General features: G+C 39.4%; 1 protein-coding gene across 2 annotated transcripts in view; it reads right to left on the bottom strand.

Annotated features, from left to right (window-relative positions):
- Nucleotides 1-7,051: 7,051 nt before the first annotated feature.
- ccbe1 (collagen and calcium binding EGF domains 1) overlaps nt 7,052-19,804 on the bottom strand; it is a 164,082-nt gene continuing 151,329 nt past the window's right edge. For both annotated transcript variants that reach the window (XM_062972526.1, XM_008118597.3), the window contains exons 7-11: nt 14,819-14,939; nt 13,781-13,920; nt 13,657-13,692; nt 12,132-12,167; nt 7,052-11,309 (exon numbers count right to left, since the gene is read on the bottom strand). In XM_062972526.1, coding sequence (XP_062828596.1) covers nt 11,076-11,309; nt 12,132-12,167; nt 13,657-13,692; nt 13,781-13,920; nt 14,819-14,939 — 567 coding nt within the window. In that variant the 3' untranslated portion in view covers nt 7,052-11,075. The remainder of the gene's footprint in view (nt 11,310-12,131; nt 12,168-13,656; nt 13,693-13,780; nt 13,921-14,818; nt 14,940-19,804) is intronic.

Raw genomic sequence — 19,804 nt, 5'->3', positions numbered from 1 at the left:
CTTCATCTGCAAAACAAGTGAAGAACATAAATCTAGATTTACTCGTAAACCTTTGGATGCTCTCTAGTATATTGATTGACAAGTATTTCTGATTCCCAGTTGTTTAACAGCAGCAATGTTTCTTTAACAATAGCACTTCTCTTGGAATTACACTGTTGAAATGAAGAAAAGATGGGAGCAAGGGGAAAAATGAACAATGGCATTCAAGAATTTGGAACTCTTTGGAACTGAGAGTGAATTCCTGGGCTCTGAATTCTTTTTCTGAAGATACAAAATGCTAACAACAACAAGACAAAGTTGAAAGAATCTACATATTTTTGTAATGCTGTAGGTCTCCTGGGGCACCAGCTTGACTTAAGCCCGCTTGGTATTAATAGTACATTAAATTATTGTTTTGCAGGTATATCTTCACTTAATAAAATAGATGGATTCCTGTATATAACTTCTTTTACAAAAAAACTTGGTACCAGAAAAATAATATGGAAAAAATAGGTTCATAGAGGAAAAAATAGATACAAAGAGAGCAATATGTTTTAACAAAGTTTTAATTCAAAACAATGTAGTACACTTGTAAAATGAAACAAATGGGTCTGGTAAGATTCGTTTTTTTTAAAAAAAAATTGATTCTACTAAGGACAACTTGAAAGTTTCTTCCAAAGTGCATCCAGGGATTATTTCCACCATATCCTCCACCCCTTTTTACCTAGGATTGCCATTTTATGCCCAAATTTTCTTTCTTTTACTGCTCGCAAGAGACTGACAGTCCAGGCTTATTTGATTCCTCCTTCCCAACTTCTTTGTTTCATTCACGAATGGAAAAATACTGGATAAACAATTCAAGAGATAGCTGTGACATTTGCATTTTGAACTAGTTTGCAAAAATTGAAGAAAGCTGAGGACAAAGGAGGAAAGGGGGGGGAGAAAATCTGGGACATTTGAAAAACAGCAGAAAACGTAGAACCATTAAGAACTGTCCTTACCAAAAAAAACGGCAAATGTCAGCATTCTGGAAGAAGCAAAGACAACTAGCATTGAAGCAATGCTCCTACACTATCAACTCTGCTGGACTGGCCATGTTGTCCGAATGCCCAATCATCATCTCCCAAAGAAGTTATCCTCCCAACTCAAGAACGGAAAATGGAACGTTGGTGGACAGGAAAAGAGATTTAAAGATGGGCTTAAAGCTAGACTTAAAAAATATGGCATAGACATTGAGAACTAGGAAGCCCTGGCCCTGGAGCATTCTAATTGGAGGCCAGCTGTGACCAGCAGTACTGTGGAATTTGAAGAGGCACGAATGGAGGGCTTAAGGGAGAAAAATTCCAAGAGGAAGGTGCATCAATCCTGACTGGGACCATCTTCCACTTGGAAACCGATGTCCTCACTGTGGAAGAACACGCGGGTCAAGAATAGGGCTCTTTAGTCATGTACATATCCACTGCCAAGACTTGGAAGGCCATCATACTCGGACAATAAGGAATTGCCTAAGTAAGTAAGGAGGGTATGTGCCTCTTTTCAGATGAAATGAAAGCCTTTTATACTCATCCAAAACCTTCTTCCCATGACACATAGCTGTCAAATCCCACTGTGATGATGAGGAGAGAGAAAGCAGAGAAAGTTGACAAAAGTTTACATCAGCTTAGCTTGTCTTGGCTCACAGAGAGACAAAATGGCTCGGCTGTGAAAAGAAGGAACAAATTGAATGCACCCTTCTACCCTTTTGTCTGCTGATATACATCAGTTTACTTACCTTCCTGGGGTGCCTCTACACCAGAGCTTTCCAAACATTTCCTGTTAGTGACACACTTTTTAGGCATACATCACTTTGTGACACAGTAATCAAGTTTTACCTTCAAACCGGAGGTTAAACCATCTCTTATAAGAGATACATAAACTGTAATAACGAAATGGATTGGGACACAACATATCTCATAAAAATCTTTGATTTATATTTTTGAAATACTGTATATGATTTATTATTTCACATAAGATGCTGAAGTTTCTCATTCACACGACAAACCTACACACTGCAGCTGACACACTAACATGGTGTGACCCACAGTTGGAAAACTGCTCTACACTATAGAATTAAAGAAGATTGAACTGCCATGGCCCAGTGCTATGGAATCATGGGAGTTGTAGTTTTACAAGGTCAGACCACACCTGGAATACTGTGTCCAATTTTGGGCACCACAGTTGAAGGGAGATGTTGACAAGCTGGAAAGCGTCCAGAGGAGGGTGACTAAAATGATCAAGGGTCTGGAGAACAAGCCCTACGAGCAGCGGCTTAAAGAACTGGGCATGTTTAGCCTGCAGAAGAGAAGGCTGAGAGGAGACATGATAGCCAAGTACAAATACGTGAAGGGAAGTCATAGGGAGGAGGGAGCAAGCTTGTTTACTGCTGCACTGCAGACTAGGACACGGAACAATGGCTTCAAACTACAAGAAAGGAGATTCCACCTGAACATCAGGAAGAACTTCCTCACTGTGAGGGCTGTTCGGCAGTGGAACTCTCTCCCCCGGGCCGTGGTGGAGGCTCCTTCTTTGGAGGCTTTTAAGCAGAGGCTGGATGGCCATCTGTCGGGGGTGCTTTGAATGCGATTTCCTGCTTCTTGGCAGGGGGTTGGACTGGATGGCCCATGAGGTCTCTTCCAACTCTACTATTCTATGATTCTATGATTCTTTGCCAAAAAGCACTGGTGTCTCACCAAGCTACAACTCCCATAATTCCATAGTGTTACACCATCGTAGTTAAGGTGGGGTCGAAGTGAATTATTTGTACAATGAGATGCATTTCCCGCAGCAATAGCATTGCCAGTGGTCTGTCATGGGCCTGGAAAGCTGCTGGATATGGTTTTTGACATTGGACAACACAAGGGCATGTTGTACTCCATCCAAAAAGACACACATGTGAACACACATTCCTCGCTTACAGCCACATTAGGATTCTAACTGATAAGCCCAGGAGAACTTGTGTTTGCTTTTAGTGCATGACAGCTGAATGCATTTCATCATGGTGAATTAAAGGAAATGTTGGGTGGATGGTTTTGGCTACTCTGAACATGCATTCCTTTATTGCAAGTTGTCTTTCTAATTCACAGGGCCTGCTTTATACTGCATTTCCTTCTGAGTGATAATGACAATGTGTCATACTGCAAGACGTTGATATACAGCACTGAGCCAATTTTTGCTCTAGGTAATGCATGTATCGTGGCTTCAAATGTCCTTCTGTGGTAATCCTATGCATCTCAAAAGGTTTTCTTCAGCAAAGAATACTCAGAGGTGGTTTATCCAGTTTTTTCCTTACATGATTCTTAAATAAGAGGAGAGGTTTTTTGGCAGGGCACATCTCATTACAGGTCCACTGCAAGGAAGAGTGACTTCACCACAACAAAAATGTACACAGTGTGTTGTGCCTGCAGATCTTCCCTTGTGGGACACATGGGACATGCAGTGATTTTTGTGAAGTGGGAATTCATTTCCATTTGGCATGGCTCACAACACATAAGAAAGACAAGCTTATCCCTTTCAGTCTACCGAGAGGATCACCAATAATTACTGACTTGTTACGAGTTTCCATTTTATATTTTCTTCTCTTACAGCCAGTTTCATAAATGGTCTTACACGGGACTATTCTAAATAGTTTATTATTTAGACAGGCTTTTTAAAAAGATAGTTCTTAAGAGAGCGTCAAGGGGATGCTATGGGGTATTTGATTATTTTAATAGTTTTAAAATGTTCTAAGGGATTTTCTATTTCAATATGTGTATGTTGCGGGCTTAAAAATCTTTTTCTTAATGTTGTGAGCCACGTTGTGTCTCAATCAAGAGGTAAAAGCAGGATAATATAACAATAATGATACAGTAGAGTCTCACTTATCCAAGCCTCGCTTATCCAAGTTTCTGGATTATCCAAGCCATTTTTGTAGTCAATGTTTTCAATATATCGTGACATTTTTGTGCTAAATTTGTAAATACAGTAATTACAACATAACATTCCTGCGTATTGAACTACTTTTTCTGTCAAATTTGTTGTGTAACATGACGTTTTGGTGCTTAATTTGTAAAATCATAACCTAATTTGATGTTTAGTAGGCTTTTCCTTAATCCCTCCTTATTTATTTATTTATTTATTACATTACTTCTACCCCACTTATTATCCAAGATATTCGCTTATCCAAGCTTCTGCCGGCCCGTTTAGCTTGAATAAGTGAGACTCTACTGTAACAACAACAACAACAACAATCGTAATAAATGATCTCCCTTGATTCACCATGAGAGAGGATGATGTTTATGCAGTATGAATGCATACAATCTGCTTTGCTAGTCACACTCTTCCTTTGAAAGTACTGCCCATCCTATAACCCACATGTTTGAAGAGGCAATGCTATCGGCAGAAGAAGGAATTATTGTCCTTGCTTGTGTTTTATGGGAGCTGAAATCATCCATTCCCAAATGGCGTATTGGTTTGGAGTTAAAAAGAAGGAAGTGCAATTGCTGTGTGCCTCCTCCCCCAATTTAGTAACCTGTCTCCTAATCCACAGGGTGAATGCCTGCATTTGAGAGCTATCCTGGTGGGAAAGGAATAAACAAGGAAAGAGGGGATAGACAAAATTGAGACTCTGAGCGCTTCCAGACAGTACCAAAACTTAATTTGTGGGATAAAGAAACCCGGGACCTCAGAACAGGTCCTCACACAGAGTTGCCGGTCCTGGGCGTTCATCCCCTGCTGTGCTCCCAGTCCTTCTGTGTATAGGGGTAAAATGGAGGACATGCGTATATCCTAACACCAATATGGAGAGATTCCTATGTGCGTATATAAGCATTAGCTTATAATGGCAGCAATTTTTTTAAAAAATGCTGCCAGATTTCCCTTTTTCCCCAATTGCTTATTCACATCTATTTAATATTATAAAATTTAAAATAAACACTTTCAGAGATCTCTAATGGCTCTCCGCTTCTCCTCTCTTGAAACCGGCTGGAAATCAGCTGTGTCTCCATGGGAGCCCAAACAGCTGATTAGCTGTTTCTAGATTTTTAAAACTGGCATGGGGTGAGAAGCAGTCCTGAACTTTACATGACTGCAGGGCCACACAGTCATGGGAAAATCCACTTTTTTCACACAGAATCGGGATAAGAGAGGACCTTTTTGAATTGGATTTTCCCTCAGTTGCTGCGACTAAGCATGCATTTATCACAAATGTCATCTGGAAGCACCCTCAGCTAGCATAAAACACAAGGAGCTCCATCTTCTGGCTGTAGGACAGCATGATAGCATGGCAACCCATATATAGTAGTTGAAAAATCAGTGAGCTGGAATTCGACATGGCTGGAAACAACCAAGAGATAACCAATTGTGTGTTGTACTGTATGTGTAGATGTTAAATGTGATTGTCAAGTGTTTTGATATGGCCGATGGGCTAATCAATAAAACGTACTAATTGTGTAATATATAAGCAGAAATGGCCATGTTTGTAGCAAGTGTGAGTGGAAACACAAACATTTACTGTTGAAGAAAGAGCAACTTTCAACTTGTGTAGATCCACCGTCTATTTGACTCCACCGGTGCTTTGAATGCGATTTCCTGCTTCTTGGCAGGGGGTTGGACTGGATGGCCCATGAGGTCTCTTCCAACTCTACTATTCTATGATTTTATGATTCTATTTCAGACTGATCTTTGTGTAATTGCTAACAGTGATACTTGTGACTGATCCCAGAGTTTTCTGTTTTGCTTTCTACAAAGGAAATGGTTTTTTTTTTTTTATGGTGGAGAGAAGCATCTTAGGAAGGAGATCGAGCAGAGTTTGGAAATGTTCCCGCTTGGAACTACAGCTTCCAAACACTCTCAGACAGTATAGGCAGTGACCGTTATAGCTGTAAAATTCTGAACCCAAAAAGATCCTTTTCTAAGCTCTTGGATGGAAAAGCCCATATCCTGATGTATGTTACAGGCAAGGTTGAGGTAAGAAAGATATCATGGAAGGCTTTGATTCTACTTTCAGGTGAAGAGAGGCCTTTTTTTTGTTTATGGAACGGAGGGAAATGCATTCTGCAAGTGCTTTAAAGTGTTCTTATTTTGCCAAATAGCAAATGCCTTCTTAAGTTTATTCCTTTCATTCTTTACAGCTTTAGACCACTGAATAATCAATCTACGCCTCTGGTTCCATGTGATGGCAATGTACACTTTCTCACTGACACTGAAATTCTCATGTACCACACACATACACATGCTGGGCATTTTCCAAGTCCTGATAAGAAGAAGAGCATGTGGTGGTGATTTGAGCTTTGAAAGTGGTTACAAATGCTGATGTTGCACACATGGAATTAGATGTCTAGGCTGTTCGAAAAGCAAACAGATGGAGAGCGATTCAGAGAGAAGGGGTCTTTCTTCCTTACTTTCTAAGCTTTGTGAAAACTGTTTGCAGATTTCTGCTGTGCCTTATTAATTTTTAAACTAGCAAGAGATTTTCCCGCCCTTTGTGCCAAGGTTACAGCCAAATGTTTCACTTTAAAAATCCTAACGGTATCTTCAAGCTCAGCTGCTCCTTTGTTTAATTTATTTTATGATGGCTGGGATCCCACTTCATAGTGTATGTTTCATAATTTTACAAATCCATAGCAATGCAACAAAGCCCAGTTAATAAAATGGCAAAGATGTGCATCTGGACATTGGACATGTCTGATGTGCATCAGGTGTTCCCATTGTGCTCCAGTACTTCCCAGTCCATACTTCAATTGGGAATCACCTGATTTACACTGGAGCCTGGAGCATCAGTCATCCCATTAGCTACCCCTCTGCAACAAGGCCATATGCTGTAATGTTAACAATAGTCCCCAGGTTGAGATGTCCAGAAAAGAGAGACCAAAATGGCAAAAGGTCTGGATGCCAAACTTTGTGAAGAGTTACTTATCTTGGAGAAGAAAAGGTTAAGGTGGGACATAAAAGCCATGTTTAAACATTTGAAAGGATGGCACATTATACCTCGCTGATTCATCCCTCCTTTATCACCATCATTATAAAAAGAAAGTAGAAAGAGAAACCAATGACACTATTAAGAAAAAATAGCTTTCTTTTAATTGCAAATACATAATCACAGCTTTATACACTCTCTAATACTTCATATATTTATTATAAATAATTGTGTGCCGCATAGCTTTCTAAATGTGCACAAAGGGATGAAAGCAGTGTATCTTTTATAAAAATAGAGGAAGGATGATATTATAGGACCCATCATTAATGAGCAGTTGCTTCTGTTTATCTGCTGTGAAATAAGACCTCAAAGGGCACAAATCTAATAGTCATTAGTTTACACTTACCTCTTATTTATTCATTAATATGGAACAGGCAGAGGTGAAAATCCACGTTAATTGTCTGCATAATTGCAAATGATTTCAGACTGGATAAGCATTTAGATCCCCAGGGAGACTTTTAAGATTATATGGATTTATTTCATCCTTTCTATTTATTGGTTAGCTGGTTTAAATCAAATGGGAGAATCCTGGCATAAAAATAGATATATCTGCTTCAGGTCTCCCCACCCCACACTCTGAAAATTATGAACTACTATATAAACATGTACACATAGTATATGTACACATTAAGACTGTGATCTTGTGTTCTTTTATATGAGGACCAGTCCCCTGAAAGTGTGTGGAATGTGGAACCTAATTCTTAATAAACATGCATGAGAGGAAGTTGCCATATTTTCTAACCTGGGGAATTCCACTGAAATCAATCATACTGCCATTAAGGTAGATGTTTACAAACCAATCCTAAAGGGAGTCAGGGGACAGGGATGAGTCAATTGTCAATCCAGTCAGATTGGAAGTGGGAAGTAACAAATGGTGGCTTTAATGTCAATGAGATGGTGAATCCTCTTCTTGCTTTAGTTTCAGCTTCAAAGGAAGCTAAAAGAACCTCACCCTCAAAATAGGTTCAGCACCTGTCCAGACCAAAGTGCACAGCAGATTCACTATTCCAATGACATGACCATTCTGGGAAGCTATTGAAGAAGACCTATGAGCCCTGGGAAGGTGAATTGTAGTGTAGTTCTGCCTTCTTAAACTATTTTGGGCAATGTGGTATATTGCCCATTGTGCAGAGAACGCATGGGGAAACTGCCCTTGCATCTTGTTGTATAGTCATATGAAAACAAAGCATTGGGTCAGACTGATTAATGCTAGTGAGACTTTCCTAAAGTATTACAAATGCTCTGAAATCCTGTGGGCAATGCACTTCTCAAGCCAGTACTTACATATAAATGGAATTCTTTTTCTGTACAATGGACCAGCCATAATCTTCTATCCTATGGACAAAACTTGAATTACACACAAGCAATGCAGAAGGAGAGCTGATGTACAAGACTATTTGTATTTTACCAGAGACAACATGAGTAAGAAATAAGATTGCAGTGGATTTTATGAGAAATGTTAGGTGGCCAATGGCTTAAATCTAGCAGAATCAGAAGACTAGTCTGCATATTTCATTTTCCAGTCATCAAAAAAAGGAAGGAGAGAAAAATAAAAAGACCAAAGAAAGCAAATTACTGTGGTGCATGGATTCCTCATAAAACCTAAGGTCACTGCCTAATCAAAGCCTTCTTTCTTTCTGACACCATTCAGGCCTATGGCAAAATCTGTTATTTTCCCAGCAACTTCAAGGGAAAGAAATGGTGCACAAAACACCATCTCTTTTGCTGCCTTTCGAAAGGAGTCTACATGGCTCCAGCGGCCAATATTCACAGCCAAAGAGTCACTACCAACTTTAGACTCATAAAAGTGGAAGGAATCTCTGAGTCGATCTCACTAATTTAGAAAATCTGTTGGGTAAAAGTAAAGAAAATATTGCAAAGACCACAAGTCTCCACTGCTCTCTCTCCTCCAAAGTAAACCAAAGTTTACCAGTGTTTATGCTAAAAGATATTGACTCAATCACTCTGCTAGAGAATGGGCTAATTCTCTGTGAACCAATAAACTCTATCCTATTCCCGCACTACTGTAGTCTCTTTTCAATAACTATTGAGTCTAATCAGTCATATGAGTGGTATGAAAACTTGAGTCCTGGCTCAGCATCATTATATGTGTGTTCAGTATAATGCACATTGAACATAAATTTCTTAAGGAAAGCATATGATGGCTGAAAAGTGCAATTTGTTAATGAGCTGATAATACTTACACTTACCTAGTTAGTAAAAACCTTTTTTTTCAAAATATTGTAATTTCATTGTTTTACTGAGAAATGAGTAAAGGTAGAAATCATGCAGTTATGCTTAGAAAAATACTTAGAAATACAGTAGAGTCTCACTTATCCAACATAAACAGGCCAGCAGAACGTTGGATAAGCGAATATGTTGGATTTTTTTTTTCGTGTCAGGAGCAACCGAAGTTGCTTGTGGAGTGAGAGAATTGGCCGTCTGCAAGGACGTTGCCCAGGGGACGCCCGGATGTTTTTTTGATGTTTTACCATCCTTGTGGGAGGCTTCTCTCATGTCCCCACATGGAGCTGGAGCTGATAGAGGGAGCTCATCCACACTCTCCCCGGGTGGGATTCAAACCTGGCAGCTTTCAGGTCAGCAACCCAACCTTCAAGTCACGAGGCTTTTATCCCCTAGGCCACCGGAGGCTCCATTTTGTTGGATAATAAGAAGGCATCAAGGAAAAGTCTATTAAACATCAAATTAGGTTATTATTTTACAAGTTAAGCACCAAAACATCATGTTATACAACAAATTTGACAGAAAAGGTAGTTCAATACGCAGTAATGCCATGTAGTAATTACTGTATTTGCGAATTTAGCAACAAAATATCACAATGTATTGAAAACATTAACTACAAAAATGTTTTAGATAATCCAGAATGTTGGATAAGCGAATGTTGGATAAGTGAGATTCTACTGTAATCATGTTTACAGATTGACACCTTTAAAGAGGTTTTGTGTAGCAAACCCACTGCAAATCTATTGTAAATCCACATTTAGATCTCCCTCAAAGGTCTAATTCTTATTTGGATACACACAGGTGGTCCTGTGTTTAATTCTGGTAAAAAAAATCTATGCTGAAAAGAGAAAGTGGGCAGAAATAAAAAGAGAGGAACCTTTGAACAATAAAATACATATATAATTTTATACATTATCAGTGCATTTTAAAGAAATATCCTACAACTCTTTTGGACAGTGTAATCTGCAAGCCATTCAAGCCATGATACTTGCATTAAAGCAAATTTATAAGCCACAGAAACTTACAAAGATGTGATTTAAGCTTATTTATGTATTTCACAAGACCTGTTGTTACAGATATTTGTACCAATGTTAGATCTCTGTGGGCAGGGTCAGCTCTAACATTTAGCGAATTGAAACAGTTTTCTCAGGCAGCAGATTTCAGGTGGAATAGCTGCTGGAATGTTACCTGGAATGTCAAATGTATGTACGCACTTTGATAATTCACAGTATTGAACACAATCTTGGCCACCAGAAGGGAAGTGACAGAAGGAAGGCTGTATGAGCTACACAAGTCCTGTCTTTAAAAGTGTGAGTCTTGGCAAAGCAAGATGTATGGCCACAGCTACACAACTCTCATCATGCCACTTTTGAGACTTGAGTGGCACAATTGCAAGACTCATATGATACGCAGCGCTTCAGAGAGACACTAAGATAACAAATATCTCGACATTCCCATTTTAAAAAGGAAAAGAAACAAGCAAACATCTCATAACATACAAAACACAGCATGCCAAGAAAAGCTCCAGCGCAGATCACTTTTTTCCAGCAGATAAGGTTTTTTTACAGATAAGTGGAGCATCCATCTATGCAATTGGCACCCTGAACTGGCAAATTCCAGCAACAGATAATTTCACATGAGAGCTGCCAAACTGTCATGTTATTTCACTCTTCATTTGGTCTTGCCTGTCTGTAATACTTGAGGAAGGGAATGTGGTAATCCCATTGAAATGAGCATACCATTCTACTTCCTGTTTATTTCCACAGGGCTAAACTGGGATATATGCAAGTATGCTGGCTTAAATGACTGGCGGATCACTGTCCTCATTTTAAAAACTTTTTTTCCAAGCTGCAAGCTCTTTTTAATGATTGCTTTCCCTGGGCATTCTGGAGTCTTTGGATGTAGTCCTTTGTTTGTAGTCATCTCCAGATCCCAGCTCCATTATGTCCTGATAGTTTGTAAATTCCTGAGGTAATGGAAACTCTTCTGCCGAGGAGTGAGTCCTGTGCCCAAACACTCGCTCTTGCAGCTCCGCAATGTCGTTCCTGATATCTGCCATCATCAGTAACAAGAAATCAAAAGAACCTGGCGGCCCCTAGAAATGTCACAAATGGGACAAGTTATCCCTGTACTGATTGAAGAGAAGGTGCACATTTGATCAATGTGTTTCAAAATTAAGGAGCACACGAATCCCATGCTGATAACTACTTGCTAGAATATGGTATGTTACTCTTATCCAACATAGCTACAACCTTGCACCCTGGTGACAACTGAAGCACCTTATAATCCAAAAGCAAATTAGCAGGATTGAGATGGCATGGTGCCTCTATCTTCATTATTATGCAAATGGATTAATTGGCAGTGAAACCCACTTTGACCTCGCTAAGAGAGTTGAAATTTGTGGACTAGAGGGTACAGTGAATAATGTGGAAATGATACTGCACACTTCCCTTCCTCTTCTGTAATGTCAATGTAATCTACTAATATGCTTAAATTGTGGCATGCAGTATTTCTCCACTGTTACATTACTACCATATTAGAAGGAGGAGAATATAGATTATAATAATAATAATAATAAACTTTATTTATACCCCAGCACCATCTCCCCGTGGGGACTCGGGGCGGCTTACATGGGGCAGAGGCCCAAACAACATAGAGCAAAACATAAGCAACATAATACAAATCACACTATAAAAAGATAAAACAGTAATACAATATCAATTAAAACAAAAATACAGGAATACAATAGTCTCCAGACATGGGGAAATTGCATAAGATACTAGTTTCCCCTTTTGGTTTGACCTCAGCTGTATAGAAACTAAATCTATGTTTGGTTTTATTGTTGCTTCATAATGTTGATTAATGAACACCAGACATTCCACACAAGATCCACCCTGAATGGATAAAATGTACTTACAGGTGCTCCTTTTTCTCCTGGGGCACCTCTCTCGCCCTGTAATAAACACCATCACTGATCAAAACTGAATTATAACTTTCAGATCAATTCCATGTTAAGTTTTTGCTTCATAGATGATTTAGATCAAAAGTACTTTCCAATCTAATAAAACCAAATCTTATTTTCAAACCTCCGAATTGCTTTCTGTAAAATCATATACATTATTCAGAAGTAAAACCAACTTAGTTCAGCTGAGATAACTGGATAAATTTGTGATTACAGATGCAGCATTCAGTTCCAAACTGGATTATAATGTTAGTGTAGAAGCGCCCTGAGTTCAATGGGACTTTCACAGTACTTTACAATTTCTGACATATTTCCAAACAGCACTATTTTGGTTCTGCAAGTATTTATTTATTTATTTATTTATTTATTTACAGTATTTATATTCCACCCTTCTCACCCCGAAGGGGACTCAGGGCGGATCACATTATATACATATAGGGCAAACATTCAATGCCCATATACACACAGAACCGAGACAGAAACAGACAGACGCAGAGGCAATTTAACCTTCTCCTGAGGGGATGTTCGATTCTGGCCACAGGGGGGAGCAGCTGCTTCATCATCCACTGTGACGGCACTTCCTCATTCCAACATCATAAATTAGTTAAACTTGCCTCCCCACTTTATAAGTGGTACCTTATTTCCTACTTGATAGATGCAACTATCTTTCGGGTTGCTAGGTCAGCAATGAGCAGGGGCTATTTTTTTAATTTTTTAATTGACGGGTGCTCACCCCGCCACGGGCTGGCCTCGAACTCATAACCTCATGGTCAGAGTGATTTATTGCAGCAGGCTGCTCACCAGCCTGCGCCACAGCCCGGCCCCTTTAAATTCCAAGTATTTAAATTAACAATTATTTGAAGACTCAAGACCCCAAAGCATTATTTTAAAATGTTATAATATCAATAAGTAATATACAATGGGCAATCAGTTATACACAGGGTGTCCATAAAGTCTCTTTACCATTATACCTATATCAGAATCCACACATTGGCTGGATTTTCATATAGGAGACATGTATGCCTAAACACCATAATTGCTGTGCTACACAGTGAATCTGGGTCTGACCATTCCTATCTCTACTTACTGGGAAGCAGCTGCTGCAATCAATAGAGTCTGCCATTTCCACTCCCTTCCCATGAGCAATTTCTAGTTCAACAGTCAGAAGAGGGTCTCTAGTGCATTTCTCCCTTGCTTCAGAGATTGCTTACATCAGAGAGGGAGGAAACTGTCAAATGCTTCATAATTGATAAAAGAAGAACAGACCCTATAAACTTTAGCAGCTGCCTCCCTGTAAATAGGGACTGGGAGATTTTAATGGGTTCCTATTCATGGGATCATGAATATGCATCAAATGTGTTTAACTTTACCTAATGCATTCATGACTATTATAAAGGGCGTTGGCCACACATACAGCAAATACTATTTTTATTACATAGAAAACACTGTGTTTTAGAGGGAGATAAATTTTTTCACTCACCTTTGCTCCATCTCTTCCTGGTGCACCCGGAGGACCCTGTAAAACATAACCGCCATCCTCAAAAACAAGTAATGGCATAACCAGAAGATGGTGTGTATTAATGGTATGGAGGCATAATACTAACCACCGGGCCCCGTCTGCCCTGTTTAATATGAGACAGGTCTGGCGATGGCCCCATTGGCCCCATTGCTCCTCTAGGGCCTGGGTGGCCTGGAGGACCAGGAGATCCGGGAAATCCAGGGCTCCCTTTTGGACCTGCAGCACCTGTAACCAGATATAACAGCAAAGGTTAACATGAGGCTCAGAGTAAGTGGTGAGTAAGGTTTACATAAGACAGGGATGGATGAATCTCCCTCCTCCAAACAATTCCAGTAGTCCCAAAGAGGAATGACACCTTGTGCCTCCTGGCACTTGTTTATCCCCTTGACTATTTGCCTAAAACCAGAAGTGGCCCTCCAGTGACTTTCACTTTTTCCAGGAAAGATAAGTGTGGCCTGTGGATGTTTGGGGTAGGATGGAAAATGAGACAGGTATGTCTTCCAGGTCTTCTGTGAAAGCCCACTTCTGTGTCAAGATAACATGAATCATAGAGCTGGAAGAGACCATAGGGGCCATCCAGTCCAGCCCTATTCTGCCACACAGGAACACATAATCAAAGTACTCCCAACAGATGGCCATCCAGCCTCTGTTTAAAACCCTCCAGAGAAGGAGACTCCACCACACTCCGAGACAGCATGTTCTTCCTAATGCTTAGGTGTGATCTCCTTTCTCTTAGATTTGACCCACATTGCTGGACATAGATAAGTTAATGAGAAATTAGAAGCAGTGCTGATTTGTTTCCAAGGAGAATTCCCAGTCCTTTCTCAAATTTGTTTGTGATACACATGTTGTAGGTTCCATGTGTTACCCAACAAAATATACAACATGGATGATTTTCAGTTAGCAAAAGAGAGGAAAAATTAAGCTAACAGTACCTTGGACAGCTCATGATATGGGGAAAAAACAGATGGAACAAGCCAGGCATTGAAGCCTCTATTATGGGAGACGGGTATATGTTGCTCCTGATTTCAGCTCTTCAGTACATGATAAAAATATGATACATCTGTGCAGTCCAAAATGGCTATTGAATGACTAGAAAAGGTTTATTCTTTTGTTGCCTTACCTGGAGGACCCCGATCACCTGGCTGTCCAGGAGGGCCTGGTATATAGGCATTGGAGGCAAGTACTTTTTCTCCTGTGATGGGTTTGCTAACATCAGCAGCATTGTTTGGCAACAAGGAGATCTGCAACAAATAAAGTGTTATTAATCAACAGCTGCTCACCATGTTCAATGGCATTTAGCTGAGATGTTGTATTTGAATCCATGATTCAATATAACATTATTTCTGTCATTTATTTCAGTTCATGGCCCAGCTTCAGAAGATGGTTTCTTTATCGAGCCAAAGTGATATAATGAAGAATATGGTAGACACTGACAGGGAACACACAGAGTCTGGAACAGTGCTGATGTCTCAGGCATGCCTTAAGTACCTGTGTGAAAAGAATTGATTGTTCCCATTTATGTGTAACATCCACATTATGTTCAACGTTGCTGAAGCAGAGTTACACATGAAGTGCCATTATACATGCAGATGGGCACCGTGAATTGAAAGCCATGATACATTGGACATGAACTTGCATTGTACATTGAACATAGATGTGCACTACACATTGCACATGGATGAACACTGTGCATGGAAACATTTACATTGGTTTGTATGTTCAATTGAACATGTATCATTTTCACTTGCACAACTCAGTCACTCAAGGACTAGGTGGCAGAATTAAGGCATAACTTCATATGCAGAGATATACACTTGTTGCTTTGGGACTCTATGTTGACTTTGATTTATGGAAACTTTAACTTATCAAAACTCTATCCTAGGTTTTGTTGTCAAAATTGTTGGGAATCGTCCTGGACTACTCAAGTTTAGATATAGTTAGATAGATGATAGAGTTAGATTGAGGGAATCCTTTCCCTGTTTCCAAAGCATACCTAGACAGGCTTTACTGTGTTTTCACTCTATCTTGTTTACGTCACATCCCTTACTTTGAAGTTAGTAGAAATGTGAACATTGGTCAGAATGTTTTATGGCCCCAATAAACTGGACCATGAGGTTGGAACCATTTTGGTTCACTCTCCTCCCTTTGTTCTTCCAGCTAACAAGAAGCATCCTGCCATCTCTCCTGGCAAGATGTAACTATTTAGATGTTTGTTATTTTTCCTTTCTTATTTTTCCTTAGAAACCAGTCTAGAGTAGACTAGACAGCTCCCAAGCCTTTCTATTGACAATGTAGTTCTTTTTACCTGAATAAATACTTTTTGAACTTTTATTGAGACTCTGCAGTCATTGCAATCCTAAATAGACAAAGGCTTCTCTTGCTCGCCCACGTGTAAGTAATTGTTGGATTTGAAAGCTTTGCTTTTGCTACTCCGCTGATTTTGGTGGAATCTCCCCCAGAGAGGGTTAAATTGAGTCTAACCGCTCAGAGATTACCACAACAAAAATTTATTCAGAGGGTTTTGCCATTGCCTTCCTCTGATGTTGACAGTGTGGCTTCAGAGATGTGCACCTAATCATCTTTCAGAAATAACTCCTGTGGGAAAGATCTGGGTTGGATTGGATTGGGCCCATGCCATGAGAAGAAAAGGGCTTTGAGCTTTTACATTCGATGCCTGCTGTTCACAATTGCAAGAAAGCTCTCAGCAAACTGTCTTGTCTGGCAGCTTGAAGGAAACATAGTTAAGCCTTGTACATGTATTTGTGGCCTCAAGTACAAAAAGGAAGCAAGACTTGGCACAAATATTTTGCATTGCAGGGACAATGATGGGAACAGCAGCCTGCTTCATAACCCACCCTGCGTAGTCCAGCAAGCCGAGTATGATTACTCTAACAACATCTCCAGAGTAGACTACATTTGGCTGGATGGACCAAAGTTGTAACTGGACCAATGCTGCATTTGGAATGTCACCTTGGGTTCCTATCTCATGAAACCATGTCCATCCCATTGCTGGTTTGCTTCCCTGACCCCATGATTCTCACATCTCTAGTTACTAACAGATAAAAAACTGTCAATACTAGTTCCTCATGCTATTATATTCCCACTACTACTACATGCAGTGAATCCCTTCTTTTTCTATGAAAGTGGCAATGTGATGTCAGGGAGCCAGGTTCTCCTCTCCTCCCCTTTGCTATTCTCAAGCTAGTTGTTTTTCTTTTCCTTTTATATATATAGGCTTTTTTCTGACTTTTTTTTAATGAAATTGCACAATTATGCAATAAATTTAATGAAATGCAGTAGGGCAGAAATGGAGTGTGTACAAAAGTCTGATCTCTAGACTATGGACTGTCAAATAAGTGAATCTACTGCAATATTATAAGTATCCATTATCTATACTAATATGACTGTTGTGGAATAGTGGATTGGTGTGATAACATCCTTTGTCTCTTTAAAAGTACGGGGAAAGAACCTGGAATCCTCCCCATTCTAAATGTGTGCCCTATGATTCAACTATGGGGTACTTTTCCAAAAGCTAGAATATTTAAAATGTGATGAAATGTTCTCTTCCTGCTGAGTGTGTCTGGATGCAATAGTATCTGTAAATGAATCATCTATTTATCTTTAACATATATCACAGGCAACATTAATCCAAAAATGCATGTACGATAACAGATGCCAACCGGATGAGTCAACGTGGCCTTGAAGCCTACATAATATGTGATAGCCCACCCATTTAGTACAATTAATTCATCTTCCCTATCTAGAAGCATCTGTCTCACATGTTGAGTTGGGTACTTTCGATGTTGAATGTTAGCATCTGAGCCAGACATTGTTTCATTATTCCTGTTGTATTTCCCTTCCATAATTCTTGCTCAAAACCATGGTGTGAAAGTGATCTCACTCCAGTCTTTCTTGAGGCACAAGTCTTTCCCCTCAAGAAGAAAATAATATCTTCAAAAGGAAGATCAGTCATAGAGATGAGATCTGACCCTCGCAGTTGCTTGCATTCATGTTCTCCTTCTGGAGAGCTTCTATGCAAGAACTGTTGCTGAACTGGCTTAGAGATGGATTGTCTGGATCCAGTTGAAGATTTACTTCTAATTAAAGGCGTACTTACATTTATTTAAGTAAGCACATGTGCAAGGAGAACTATTCCACATACAGCATTCCTTGCATATCTAGGTGGACTTCTATTTATTTCTTTTAGCTTAGGACTCCCTCTGACTAGTTTGTAGAAGAAGGAATAAGCCAGTGTTGTGAGAGTTGTTTTTTAAATGTCACCTTCATGGAGCGCTTTCCATCACATCCATCACAGAATGCCTAAGTCACATGGAACATTTTAGGGCACACATTCAGTTCACATACAATACTCCCTGGGTTTGTAGTAGTAGTAGTAGTAGTAGTAGTAGTAGTAGTAGTAAAGTGCCTTCAAATCATTTCTGTTGTATGGTGATCCAAAGGCAGATCTATTACAGGGTTTTCTTGGAAAGATTTTTTTTTCAGAGTGCTTTCCTGTAATGCTGAGCGAATGTTAACTTGCCCACATTTGCCTAGTAGGTTTCTGTGGCTGAAAAGAAATTTGAAACCTGGCACCTAAAGTTTTAGTCCACAGACTAATTGGGCTTTAAAGTCAGCCATTCAAACCTGAAAGTACAAACAAGAAAAGATACTGATAGTTGCATGCATTGCAAGAGGATGCTGTACAAGCTGTCTGCCAAGGAGTATTGTTCCAATAGTTACAATAATGCAATCTGGACTTGGGATCTTGTAAGTCCTGGAATTCCACATTTATTATCTCTATCCTACCATTCTTACAGGTACATCTAGTAAGAACACAGGAAAGGGCCTTTTCAGTTGCTATCCCTGGAACTCCCTCCCTAGAGATTGACACCCTCCCAACTTTCTTTTCACAGATCAAGTCAAGAAGTTTTTATTTCAAGACATTTGTTGTGTAACTTTATAATTCTTTTGATTGGGACTCAAAGGCTAAAACATGATTAAACAATCTTGTAATAAGGGTAATGATGGTGGTGATGTTAATAATTATAATCATTGTCATCCTGCTGTCTTGGTAGTTTTCCATTTAGTCTTGCCAATTTTAATCGAGAATTTTAAACTCCACCTTATATTTAATATATGCTCTGTGTATTTTAATATAATTTTTTAGAAATATGTTTTAATGTGTGTATTTTATAGAATGTTTTAGATGATTGTTGTAACCCGCCTTGAGCTACGAGGAGAGGTAGATAAGAAATTATTATTATTATTAATTATTATTATACTTTATTTGTATTCCACCCTTCTCTCTTAGGGGACTCAGAGCGGATTACAGCATTTACATACATAGGCAAACATTCAGTGCCTTTACAGTCATATACAATGAAGACACACAAATACAAACAAAGGCAAAGGCTTCTCCTTTCATTCCCGGCTTCTGGAGGCAATGCTCATCTCTGGCTCTGGGGAGGTGCTTTTCTCCATTTTCAAGTCGAGGAGCCTGCATTGTCACCTCCAGGTTGTGTGGCCAGCAAGATTGCTTGAAGCGTTTCTTTGCTTTTTCCAGACAAAGCAGTACCTATTTATCTACTCACATTTGCATGTTTTCGAACTGCTAGGTTGGCAGGAGTTGGAGCTGACAAATGGGAGCTCACCCCATCTCACAGATTTGAACTGCCAACCTTTAGGTCAGCAGTTCAGGAGCACAAGGGTTTAACCCACTGCACGACTGTGGCCCCTATTACTATCATCATCATCATCATCATCATCATCATCATCTTACCTCCCTCCTAAAATTTTGCCTCCAGTTTCATTTTCTTTTGGATCTTTCTGAAAAGCTGAGTCCTAAAACTACAATACAAACATTCAACTGAAAAATCATCTGAACTTGATCTTAGATCATGCTACTAGATTTATAATTATATTGATTTGCAAATGACCTATCTGTATGAAAGTGCCCCAGAGGGAACATGTTGATCTTTACACTCTATGGAAAATGATTCTATAACCTCACTAGGGAATTAATTTCATTGCAGAAGTGCTCTCTTTAGAACCATTTTATGGGTATGTATCACAATCATTCTCTCTGTGTTTTTGTAATAAAACTGTA

Source organism: Anolis carolinensis, chromosome 2 (assembly GCF_035594765.1).
Source record: "Anolis carolinensis isolate JA03-04 chromosome 2, rAnoCar3.1.pri, whole genome shotgun sequence".
In the NCBI taxonomy this organism is placed as follows: Eukaryota; Metazoa; Chordata; class Lepidosauria; order Squamata; family Dactyloidae; genus Anolis; species Anolis carolinensis.
This window is presented reverse-complemented; position numbering and strand designations above follow the sequence as displayed.